This window comes from Xiphophorus maculatus, chromosome 1, assembly GCF_002775205.1.
Source record: "Xiphophorus maculatus strain JP 163 A chromosome 1, X_maculatus-5.0-male, whole genome shotgun sequence".
NCBI lineage: Eukaryota > Metazoa > Chordata > Actinopteri > Cyprinodontiformes > Poeciliidae > Xiphophorus > Xiphophorus maculatus.
In genome coordinates, this window is record NC_036443.1 from 29,808,915 (window position 1) to 29,822,225 (window position 13,311).

A 13,311-nucleotide genomic window follows, 5' to 3' on the forward strand; every position below is an offset into this window, starting at 1 on the left:
AAAGGCAATTTAGAATATTTTATTACCCAAAGTCATGTTGTAGGAAGCTGGAGCGCCCAGAGAAAACACATTCATGCATCCGGAGAACATCTACACTCTACGCAGGCTGAGATTTGAACCCACAACTTTTTTGCTTAAAAATGGTTCCCATTGTGAAAAAAATAAACAGTCAGTAAATAACTAAACTATATATATATATATATATATTTTTTAAATAACATCATAATGTGTTAATAGCTTAAAATAATGTTATTTTTGCAACCATAACATGAGAATCTAGTTCTGTAGATCCATTTAATTCCAGTTCTCTTTGGCTCCTGCTAGAGCAAAAAGAACACCCACATCTCAAAGAACGATGAGCTTAAGGTTCTTCTTCCAGCTGGCCAGGGAGTGATTTTCCGATTCTTCCATTCAGAAAACAAGCCGGTGAAAGAGGCTGCAGGCCAAGCGGCAGCTTGCTCTGCAGCGGATGAGCCTCTTCTAATTAGCAGCCGTTCGTCTGCCACGGACGCTCTGCTCGTCTTCCTTCAGCCGTTCAGTTCAGCTTCCGGTTTCCACACTGGAGTCTCAGGCGCCGGACCCTTTGGTCAAACGGGAAAAATAAACTGTGCTCAGAGATGCATTGAAAAAAAAGACGGAGGTGACCCATCTTTGTGTTTGTATCAAAGCCAGCTGAGTGAATAAACGGCTTTCCTACGCCTGCCGTCCTCCACCAACAGAAAGACTCAAATTTTAGGGGAACATTTTGGATCTGCAGCCAAGTTAGAGTTCTTATTTTAGTAACTTATCTTGTACCTAAGCCTGTCATAATAACTTTGCTGGATGATAAATTGCCAGACGTTATTGTGATAACAATAATGTTGTTTTGAGATCATTTTCAAGTAATATACAGGGAATAATTTCAAATAAATTCCCAGCCAATCAGAAGGAGAATTGATGATGGGAAGAGGTTTTCTGCGGTTCCTGCAGAACTTCAACGTGTCCTGGACGTTTTCTGGGACAGAGGCGACTTCTTTTCTGTCCTGCTCGTCTTTGGCTTTGTGTGCAGCTGCAGCTCTCACACAACCACCTTATGATCCAGAAAACTGATGTTTATGCTGCAGTTCGGACGCAGAATAATGAGACCTGGTTAAAAGCTGCATTCAAATCCAGATTGTTTGCCCTGAAAGCACTTAGCTCCTGATGTTTGATTATTCACTATTTTCTATTCGTCCGTTGCAGATTACAATGGCCCCAAATTCCATCCACTGGTTCCGTAAGGGACTGCGCCTCCATGACAATCCGGCACTCCGGGAGGCGGTGCGGGGGGCTGGCACCGTGCGCTGCGTTTACTTCCTGGACCCGTGGTTCGCAGGCTCGTCTAACGTCGGGGTCAACAGGTGGAGGTAAGACGATTTGTCTGAGTTTGGCTCCGAACTATTCACTCCGTAGCTCCTCACTGTGGAATCAAGGAACAATTAACAAGTTTCACTCACTGCTAATATTTTTATTTGTGCTTTTAAATGTTAAGTTAAGAAACGGAAGTGAAGCACCATTAACTCTGGATGTGTTCTGTTGGAAAATATGTGTGAATTTCTAAATTGTAGTCTAAAATGTATTATTCTCAGAAGTATCATTTCTTCATATTTAGCTCCCAAGGAAAACGGATCAAGTTTTCCTTCCATTACTAACATGATTGGTATAAATGACAAAATCGGTCTAGTTAAATCAAAGTTCAGGCAGTTAGGAAAGTTAGAATCAATAATTTCAGTTTTGTTTTGTACAGTCAAGAGAAACGACCGTCCCTCTTGACTCTTTGGAATCACCTGGTTGGTCCAGAAATATCTCACCAGTGAGACTTTTCTTCAAAAGTGTTAATAATTTCTTCAGCATTATTAACACTTTCTAAGTTTTATTGTTTTGGTTCATTAAACAAAGATTGTAGCTTCACTCTCAGTCTCATGTATTATTATTGTTGTTATTGCTTCTTTTAGCTGGAACCTGAGCTAAACTTTGAGATGATTTTTGCTCTGACTGGGTGTAAAAACAAGAACTGATCATTTAATCTGGGAATCATGAACAGGAGGACTTTCCTCCAGGCAGCTGCAGTTCTGCAACTTGCAGGATGATGTCAGCATTTCTCTGCTTTTAAAGCTTCATTTCACTTATTTCCAGAGATCTGAAACAAATCTGTAAAGTTTAATTTTTGCCTAAATTACTGAAATTAATATTTTAGATCTGTACTTGCTTTTAGTGCTTTAGGTATGGTGGATTTTTTAAGGCGCTAAAGAATATGTAAGCATGTTTTCATAACACAGATTTTTCTAGTTTCATTCAGTTTTTATTTGCAAAAAATGCAAAATAATAATCAAAGTTAAGAGTTGTGAGCTGGAGGAGAGCACTCAGTGGTTCCACAGCCACAAGGTGCCCTTTGGTTTAAATCTGCTTTCCCATAATCCCCCTGGTGCAGGTCAGTCTGCAAGCAGACATGAGGCTCAGTGTCTGCCTGAGGAGAGCGCCTCTGCCTTTCAGGGTCGAAGGGAACCCACCTGGGTCCAGTTGTCTGAAACTTAAAGCTGCGGCTCTTTGGGCTGAGTTTGGGGAAGCGTGTTGGTGCTGAGGCGGTGGTCACTGGCCTGCTTTGGTTTGTTTCCCTCCTCATGTCTCTTTTTAGCTCATTACAGAAGCAATCAATGCAGAGACCTTTGGACTCGACGCTCGTCTGGGTCTAAAAATGCTCAAGTGCCGCCGGCAGTTCCTGCAGGAAATGCCGGATTTCAATACCACTTCAGATTCAAATGCATTTATTTTAGGTTTCAACTCCAGTAATTATAAAGAAATCAGCAGTTACGTTAAATATGACCTTACATTTTTATATTATTAGCAGCATAGCATGTTTATCCTCTTATGATGGCATATGATCCAATATTATTATCTGGATCAGTCCCTATGTTGAAAGAAACTCTAGATCAGGTATTAGTGACAGTGTTTCTAATCCATAAGGGCGGATCTATTCAGTCTAATTCTATACTTTTTATTATTTATTTATCGTTTATTTTACATTATATTTATAGTAATTATTTGCACTTTCTGAACCATTTCAAAGAAGGTTTGTTGCAGTTTATTTTGACATGTTTTTTCCAGTTTGTTATTCTCCTTGATTACACTCACTGAGCAAATTAAAGTTGGGTTGTTTTTCCATGTTTAAGAGATTTTGTGTATTTAAGAGGGCTGTACTGGTGCAGAGGTGTCAAATACACTAGTATTTCAATACATTTGTTTAAACAAATAAGCATTTACAGCCAGGTCAGCTGTTTTTCTGTATCAGATCGGTATCGGCTGATTCTAAACCTGAGATATTGGTATCGGAAGTGGAAAAAGTGGATCAGTGCATCCCTAATTTTGTCCCAGTGGAGGCAGTAGAGAACAGATCTTTCCTGACACGTGTTTTAGACTCACAGAGCAGCTTTAAAAGTAAGTACACCCTCTGAAACGTGCCTGACACCTGGCAAACCGTCATCCAATTAGCACTGGTGATTTTATTTCAATGTTCTTTAACTTTGTCTCCAGCTTGAGGGTTAAAGATGGGACCAGGTTTTATTTAGTCACTTTGTTTTGAATGAAAACGTCTTATTTTATGTCATCCGTATGAAATCAGGAGGAGGAGCCTCTCCTGATAACCCCACTGATACCTGCACATGCTTATCCAGCAGCTTCTCAAATGTTGCATTGTTCTGAAAAACAAAACTCATCCACATAACAGGAAACTGATCTGCAGGGTCATAATAGACAAATGGAGGTTTTACCCTGTATTATCTCTCTTGTGATATATATTATTCTAACATAAGGACTATTAGTTCTACGTATACCTGAAGTGTAAATAATCAGAAGTTTTTCCCAATAAAAGGAGAAATGTAGGTGAAATGTTGAAGGTAATTTAGGCCAGTGTGTCAGCGCAGGAAGGGTTATGTGATCATGACCTACTTGTGGCGAGATCTTCCTGTGTGGCCCGTTACCCAACCGGTATTGCTTGAGGTGGAGACGCAGATAAAAGCAGCTACGTCTCGGTGAGCTGCTTGTAATTAACGCTAACACAAAGAAAAACATGTCACCATTCATCATCAGCAGGAATACAGGGCTGCGCTCTCAGTTTAAAGAGCAACAGGTCGTCTTCATCACTCAGGTTTCAGTTCATCCAGGGAGCCAGAATCAGAAGTTTAGATAAAATACCTTTATGTTTCTTTCCTTTACAAATTTATCCCCTTTTTTGTGTTATTTAAATTTTTCAGATAATTGTTTTGCTTATTAAAAAGAAAAATCTACCAAACCAGTTTGGTCTGTTGTGCCAAACTTGTTTAGTCAAGTTTATTTGTATAACACATTTCAGCAATAAAGCAGGTCAAAGTGCTGTAGATCATAAAAACGTCATAAACTCACCAATTATGAAACTACCAATAAATATTGCATTGTATTGTTGGGTGGATCATTTCCACAGGAGTTGATATTGTACGGTCTCTAAAAAAACAAGGTTTTCTTTTTTATAATGAGGTTTTCTTTGCTTAAATCTCTTTACAATTATTGCAAAAATATATATATTTTAGACTGTTTCTTGTGTATTTGAAATATGACCCAAAACTGGGCTTTTCCCGACCCACTATAGGGCCTTGACCCTTACTTTCACAACCACTGAACTTCTTTTTACTTTTGCTAAATAAATGTTTTTTTCACGTCTTAATTTTATTGTTAACTATTTTAAAACAGCTTTAGTCGTTTGCAACTTTCTGTAGTCAAAGTTGCTTTATGCTAAACTTTTCTTAGTTTCTGTTAGTTTAAATGTTTTGTTTTTTTTATTTTAGTTTTTTTTAATAAAAGATTTAAGTGATTATAGTTGAAATCACATGAACATGTTGTCAGGAAACCTGAAACCAAAACCTTCCAGTTACCGCTCCGTCACTGTTCAGTCGCTCGCTCTGAAACACCCAGCAGTGAGAGAGCGATTAAAATCTGACTTTACCCTTCTCAGTGTGTGGGGGGGTTTGTGTGTGTGTGTGTGTGTGTGTGTGTGTGTGTGTGTGTGTGTGTGTGTGTGTGTGTGTGTGTGTGTGTGTGTGTGTGTGTGTGTGTGTGTGTGTGTGTGAATGAGGTTACTAGGCTAAAGGATTGTGTTATGGTGCAGCCGAAGCTGTGTGTGTGTGTGTGTGTCCGCTGCAATACATGTAGGCCATATCGTTTATATAAGGTGGAAACAAAACTGCACACACACATTAAAAACACAGAAAGGCCGTTAAACTGGGAAGCTCGCTAAAACACTCCTGAGCGTCAGCATTAACTGCGTATGTTTATGCAGCCATGCAAATACTCTTAGAAACCAGGTAGACACAGATGCACCCTGTAATTCATGAATACATATCGGCTCACAAGAACTGATTTTTAAAAAGGAAAAATGCCTAGAATATTTTTTTTGTAGAATGAGATCAGGCTTAGTTATTATATATAGTCCTGATGCAAAGTAAGAAAAGTAAAAACTCTTCTAAGGTTTCACCAGGATGTAAACACAACCTGACCAAGAAGACATGACACATTCCACCATGTTTAGTTATTTTTTATCCATAATTCACTCAAAGTGCAGGTTAGGCCAAGTCCACAAATAGTTGGATATCTAATAAAACGGATAAATTTTAAGTGTTTGGCCTTTTATCAACACAAAAATTTAATATCACTAAAAATTATTTATTTAAACTTCGACCAAAGTGGAGATTTGAGTAAACTATGTTTGCTTGTACATAGAATAGGGATTTAGCATCCTGTGCATTACAATCTGCAATAAATACTGCACCAACATATCCACATGCTTGCTTTGACATAGTTTTGTTTTATTAACTGTATTTGCGGCTATTTAAAAGTAGCTATTAATGATGATAAATTTAATTTGATGTTTACAAAAATCTCAAAGTTCTACAATCAAAACAATTAGTATAAACAGCAACAAATGTCCATAAAATACAGATTTAAACATAAAAAAATGAAAACAAGACGCATTCATTACAAGGGATTCATAAACATTGAGTAAGGCAGGTTTTTAGACCCGTAGTTGAACTTATATATTTGTCTCCTCAATTTAACTTTCTGCCTCCGTGTTTAACTTCTAACAGGAAGCCATGGTTGCTTTGAAGCAATCTGATTGGCTGACAGGTTTCAGCTGTGCGCTACACCGCCCCCTATGGGTTTGGCATGATTACAACACTGTTTATTTGTGCGAGTTTATGTGGATGAAAACTTGTCTGAAGCTGTTCCTGTTCATTCAGTGCATCAGAAAGAGGAGAATCTGTAATGTTCTGCTCTTTATACCGATTTGATTTGATTTGCTTTGTTTCAAGCAGAGTAAAAATTAAAATAAAGGTTTTATTTTTAAGCAAAATTTTAAAATCGCTTCTTTTCTGTCTGGGTCAAAACTCCTAACAAAATCCACTTTAATGGTTCCTATTTTAGGGAAATTAGACATTGTTAATAACTTTCATTAGATACGCTTCCTCAGAGCCAAACCCAGTTACTGTCCTGAAGAGGTAAAGCCAGTTATGTTTAAATGCTAATGACTTAGCTAGTCTCATCAGGAGGGTCATGAAGGTAATTAATGTTTGACAGAAAATGACATGAAATCAAAAACTTTTGATCTGCTGAACACTCATTTTGAATTTAAATGCAGTTTTTAATCCTTTCCCTGCTCTCCTGTTTTTGTCCTGTTCTCCTGTCTTTGTTTTTGATTGACCAATTGGGTTTGGTCTTCTAGAGGTATTTATTTTATTTTTTTTCAGGAGTGTAGTACTTTGGGAAACTCAGTTGGGTCGAGTGAGTCTCCAGAATGGAGTGGGAATTTATTTTGACTGCCAGGCTCTCCTGTTGTTGAACTCTTTCTTTCTTTCCTCATACATGCTGCAACTTGGAGTTGTTTGTCATAAAAACTGAACATGCAAATGATTGTTTTACTGGCGTCTTTTCCTCTGAAGCACATTGCTAGCTTCTTCCTTCAGCCTCTTGTTGTTTGCCTGTTTTTGGCACATTCATCTGCTGGTTTTAAACCTGGACTAAAGACAGTATTACGCTCCGGTTTTAACCTCTAGTGTTTGACGTTTAATTCGATTGCGTGCTTTTAAACTCAGACTTGTAAAACCCGAGTTATGTTTCATTTAAAATTATAGAATTTCTTGATCTGTTTCTGGCACTTTCAGAAAGATTTAACTCGAGTTTATTTGTATAGCGCGGTTCAAGGTGCTTTACATAATAAAAACAGAAAATTATAAAGTTAAAAAGAAAACACCATACAGTCAATAATTGAACAAACATATTTTGAAATTATACATATCAAATATGTTGGTCAGTGTTTCATTTATAATGTTTCCAAAGCCACTCTAACCAGCTGGGTTTTTAGTCTTGATTTAAAGGAACTCAGTGTTTCGGCTGTTTTGCAGTTTTCTGGAAGTTTGTTCCAGATTTGTGGTGCATAGAATCTGAATGCTGCTTCTCATGTTTGGTTCTGGGGATGCAGATCAGACCAGAACCGGAAGACCTGAGAGGTCTGGAAGGTTGATGCAACAACAGCAGATCTTTAAAGTAGTGCAGTGATTTATGAACTCTTGTCATGTTCGGTATTGTAGTTCTCTGCGTGCTTGTTTGCTTTGGTGCAGCCATAAAACCATTTGCGTCATCGCTCTGAATCGACTGATGCAGACAGCAAGTATCCTGCCCTAAAAAGCAAAGGTTTCTAGGTTAGTGTCAGAGCAAGGTTTTACTTTTTCACAACACTGTTGGGTCTAAATTACAAAACCTAAAATGCTTGTACATGAATACATATCAGTTTTATTAGGGTAGATTCTCGACTTGAATGACCATTTTTGAAAGCTTTGTCTGCTGCCCTAAATGGTGAGCCGACAGCCTGGTCCGGCTCATGAACAGGCTGGCACGTGCCTTATTGTGTGCACTACTTTGTCTCGCAGCTCTGTCTGTCTGCGTGAGGATTGGGAACAAACGGAGCTTTAGCTGCTCAGGTTCAGTGATTAGGCCAGGAGTTGGACAGGAAGCAGCAGAAGTTAGCTGGACGCCATGCAGCTGCAGGCTCTGTTTGTAACGCAGATCCGTCCAAACGGCTGGTGCTATTTTTTTGTTACTTTTATAAATTATTGTGATTTTCGTCCTTTAAAATACAAAAATTTCCACTTAATCTTATATTAACTTTATATATTCAATAATTAATCATTTGATCACTTATCAGTACCTGAGTAGACTTTTTACCAAATACATTTTTACTCTTACTTGAGTAATTTTTTGGGCGGCTACTTTTTACTTTTCCTACTTTCCTACTTCAAAGATATGTTGAAGTAGTGCTTCTTGTGAGTACAACGTATACTCTACCCACCTCTGTATATAAAATATAGACTAACTCAAGTGCAATAGCTGTAGAGATGGACAACCACTTAGACTCACTGTAAAAATAAAATCATACCAAGTATTTCTTGTCTAGTTTTTAGTGTAACTATATTAGTACACTTAATAAAACAAAACTAACTAAAAAGCAACTTTTTTTAGAAAACAGAGTGGAACTAGTATTTCATCAATGTTAAGGAACTGTTAACTTAAAACAAGCTCTTAAAAGTCAGTTTTGTTTTATTTCAAGTGTACTAACATATTATAGAAAGAAGATGAGGAATGCTTGGTTAGATTTTGTGTTTTTGCAGTTTTTAAGGTTCAGTTTTCCGTGATCTTTTTGACTCTACCTGCGTTTTGTGTTTAATTTAGTTTAAAGTAGAGCAGATGTGGATCTACAGAGAAATGTGTTAGGGCCAGTCAGATTCCTGGAAACCTTCATTCTCTGTCCCACTGACCACGACCCCTGACCATGACCCCTGACGCCGTGCAGCGCTGCAGGATGGAAACAGCAGTGACGCGTTTTCACTGATATGACGCTCCTCTATTCTGAGCAGCAACGTTTACACAATGAAATGAGTTGGTAATCAGCTAAAATACTTCACTTTTAAAATGCAAACTTTTTTACATCACACATCAGTTCAAATTCAGAAATACTTTAATTTCAAGTGTACTAACAAAATTACTTGGTAAGATTTGGTGTTTTTGCAATGTTGGTTTTAAGGTTTCTGATTGCAGTTACTTAAAAAAACTCATAAACAGTTATTATTATTAATTTTATTGTTAGTTGTGAAGTTGGGACTTAAATGTTTCACACAGGTCTAGATCGTACTTCCTGTTGTTAATGAAATGTTTTTCCTCTCCAGGTTTCTGCTCCAGTGTTTAGAAGATTTGGACGCAAGTCTCCGAAAACTCAACTCCCGCCTTTTTGTCATCCGGGGCCAACCAGCAAACGTTTTCCCGCGCCTCTTCAAGGTCGGCACACAGAGGCAAACGCTTCACTAACGCGAACACAAGGGGAGTCCAAACGTTTTGTCACATGGGCCAAAATTGTTGAGTCAAAATTAGTTGCAGGTCAAAAACATAAAAACTTTGACTTTAAACTATTTGCACCCAAATAAACTTTAAAAAGTTGATTTGGGTTCATCATTTTCAGACTTTTCAGTAAAAGCCTCTGAATAAACGTGATTTTATCTTGATTTCAGCTCGGTTATAAAAAGACAAACATTAATTACATTTCATACTGTAAGAAAATTAGAAATTAAAACTCCATTTGCATCAACGGGCCAAATTTGGATCAGTCCAAGGGCCTTTTATGGCCCTCGGGCCGCACTTTGGACACCCCTGCTCTAACGCATTCATGCTTGTAAAAGCCACAGTCTGTGTTCTGGCTTTGATTCGACTAACAAAAACACACACACACACAGAGAGAGTTTATTGACATGATTTTCTGTAATTTGTGACCTCTGCGGCTCAGGAGTGGAAGATTTCCCGGCTGACCTTTGAGTACGACTCAGAGCCGTTCGGGAAGGAGCGGGACGCTGCCATCAAGAAGCTGGCCATGGAGGCGGGGGTGGAGGTCATCGTCAAGATATCACACACACTCTACGACCTGGACAAGTGAGACCTCACTGAGAAAATGAGTTTCTAATCAAACCTGTCAGGTTATTTATTTATCTGCAATAAAACATTAAAATCCTGAAGTGACTTAATATCAAGTGTTCAAATTTAGTCATATTAACAAAATAGGACATCTGATGACGGCCTGTATTTTTATTTTTTACATATTCAGATTTAATATTGAGTTTAACAATAGTGGAAAATGTCAAACAATATAAACAAGCAAAATTAAAATACTGAAATTGTGGTGCAGAAATTCTCCATAAATATGAATAAATGCACGTATTTTAATCCTATTTAAAATGGGATTAAAATATTTTGAGCGATCTCAAATATCATTAAAATATTTCTAAGAAAAGCCCAAATCTCTTTAGATTTTGAAATGAGCTGTTCTACTGGTACCCGTGAATCAGTTTGTGTGAAAAATGTGAAATAATCTCTTAAATAAACTTAGTTTGAACCAGATCTTTGCTTTGCAACACGGAAAAAAATCAAAATCATCCTGAAAAAAATCCAAGAAGAACCAGATAAAAACGGGAAATCATCGGCCTAGTCAAATCCCAGATGTTGATCTCAATGGTAGAACTTGAAACATTCTGAACGGGCAAGAAAATCCTCAAATAGCTGACAATCCTGTTGATTTCTTTTGCTTAATGGATTAAAAAAAAATTTATTTTTGTTTTTTAAATGCAATAAAATCACTGGCATTTTTGAATAAATAAAGTTGAATATGTGAACAGAACTTTTTAAAGCAGGTTTTATAACTTCTGTGCCATAACTAGCAGGTAAATCAGTGTGTTTTTTCTCATTTCTCCGTCTGAAGGATCATCGAGCTGAACGGCGGACAGCCTCCTCTCACCTACAAGCGTTTCCAGACGCTGATCAGCCGGCTGGATCCGCCCGAGATGCCGGTGGAGACGCTGTCGGACGCGCTGATGGGCGGCTGCGTCACGCCCGTCTCCGAGGACCACGGGGAAAAGTACGGCGTCCCGTCGCTGGAGGAGCTGGGTGAGAAAACAAACGATCGATTTATTTACTGACTTCTACAGAGAAATATTTCAGGAAACCCAAATCTGCTTTTATTGATGAAGTTTTGCTTGAAACAGAAAGCAGTTTTAAAGAGAGAGTGACCCAAATCTGGTTCTCACTGCTGAGAATCAACAGAATGTTTTTATTTTTTCATCTGAGCCCAAAAGAATTTGTAAAAGTAATTTCTTTCTTTTAATAACATTTTAAAAACCTATTTTAGCTCTGGATCTACATTGATTTTGCTTTATTTTGTTACTTGTTTAATTAGAATTATTAATTATTGTTGAGCAGTAAAAACTGTAATTTTGTTGTAGTTTCAGACATTTTGATGATTTTGGCCAAAAGGTTTGAACACTGCTGGTTGTATATATTTATTTAGTAAACATTTAAAAGGACAAATTGGATGCAACAACAACAAAACGTCTCTCCTTAATAAAAGCATTAAGCGCCTTCAGTCCTGTTTCTCTATTTAAAGTCTTTTCCTATTGGATTATTTAGGTTCAGCTGCTTAGAGGAACCTTCCAGATGCCTGCTTTCCATTCACAGACCTTCAGTTCATTCATATATTTAGCCAACCTGCAGCCATCTGCAGTTTACACCTGCTCAACCCGACTCTTTCACTGATCCACCAGCCACTTAAGCTTTAGCTGGACGATGTCTCTGTGCAGGTTTTAACCTCACAGGCTGTGATTTATCCCTGAAATGAACCAGAGGCCACGTTTAGCCTGCTTATCCCGACTCCGTCCAGACGTTAAGTTTTCCGTTCAGAGTTCCAGGATCTGTCCCATCCCAGATCCTGGCACCATCTGCTGGCTGCAGCTGCACTGCGTGGGAAACGGCGCCATCTGCTGCTCAGAACCGTTTGCGCTTTATTTCTAACTCCGAATGTAGCTCAAAACTCTCTCAGTTTGTTCTGTCGATGATTCACCGGCATTTAGGAGTGTAATGTTGCAGCAATAAATGACCAAGCCTTGCTGCGCCCGGATGCTTTAACAGAAAGAAGACACTTTATGTCAGTTTTTTATTCATTGTGACATAGTTCAGTGTTTTGTACAGAATTTGTCCATCAGTTTCAATGAAAGTTAAAAAAATTGGAATTTTATTATGGAAAAATGTTTGGGTTCTCACCTGGACTTTATTAAAAATCAGATTTTTCCTCAATATAAGGTACAGTTTTAGGTTTTTGTCCAACTCTTTAATCATTTTGGTTTAACGTTTTGGTCTCCACACATCCTGAGATCAGGGAGTAAAACTCGTTTTATTTAATAATGGATCCAGTTTAAATGTCAAACCACTCACAAAATAAAGTCTTCAAAAAGCACAAACTGCCATTTAAATGATCAGTTGTGTTTAATTTAATGTAATTTTGTTTATTTAACAAAACTAAATTATTTTTTATGATATTTGAATGCTGGATGTCCTGATTAAGGTGATTTAAATGAATATTTTTCAGGCTTCGACACCGAGGGCCTCCCTTCAGCTGTGTGGCCTGGAGGAGAGACTGAAGCTCTGACTAGGATAGAGCGCCACCTGGAGAGAAAAGTCAGTATTACACCCTCATGTTAGGATTACAGAACCTTTGTGATTACTTATCCTTTATTTATTTAGCTTAAATTTGAACAAGACAACGTGACATCTCACTCCAGTTGATGAAAATACTTAAATATATAAATTGGTTTCTGACAGTAAACTTTTCATCAAACAATCATTTCTACTACTTATCTATTTCTGTATTGGTGTTGTCCTGTTTTTTGGGGGGGGGGTTGCATTTTTGTTTTGGGTTTTTTTTTTCAACATTGTCAGGTGTTTTTTACTCATGAAAAGGTTAAACTTTTTTCTTTATTTCATAGACAGAACAATAATCTATCAGGCATATACAATGGTGTAAATTTCCACCCAAAAATGTGAGAGAAAAAAAACTAAGACATTTTTAGATTAATGTGAAAAATTTTCTAGAATTTTTTAAAATATTAATCAAAATATTTCTGGGTTTTTTTCTACTTTTCGAACTCAGAACTCATCTTGAAAGTTTTTGAGATTAATCTCAAAATTACTGAGAATGTACTCCTTTTTTCTGTCTACAATGGCCCTAATACATTATTGTAGGAATAACCATAACTTCTGCTTTATCTGCTAAGAAGTTAGATGTTTTCACGGATTTAATCAAACACTAAACAGAAATTTCTCAATTTTAGAAACAATTTTTTAAGAGATTTTGTCAGAAGTTGACCAAACCTGTCTGATCACATCTTTATTTCTGTTCGT

At 37.5% G+C, this 13,311-nt stretch overlaps 1 protein-coding gene across 2 annotated transcripts in view; it reads left to right on the top strand.

Moving 5' to 3' along the window:
- LOC102226488 (cryptochrome-1-like) overlaps positions 1-13,311 on the top strand; it is a 32,819-nt gene that overhangs the window by 1,910 nt on the left and 17,598 nt on the right. For both annotated transcript variants that reach the window (XM_023324777.1, XM_005801889.3), the window contains exons 2-6: positions 1,222-1,385; positions 9,264-9,372; positions 9,875-10,017; positions 10,841-11,025; positions 12,500-12,588. In XM_023324777.1, the coding sequence (XP_023180545.1) occupies positions 1,228-1,385; positions 9,264-9,372; positions 9,875-10,017; positions 10,841-11,025; positions 12,500-12,588 (684 nt within the window). In that variant the 5' untranslated portion in view covers positions 1,222-1,227. The remainder of the gene's footprint in view (positions 1-1,221; positions 1,386-9,263; positions 9,373-9,874; positions 10,018-10,840; positions 11,026-12,499; positions 12,589-13,311) is intronic.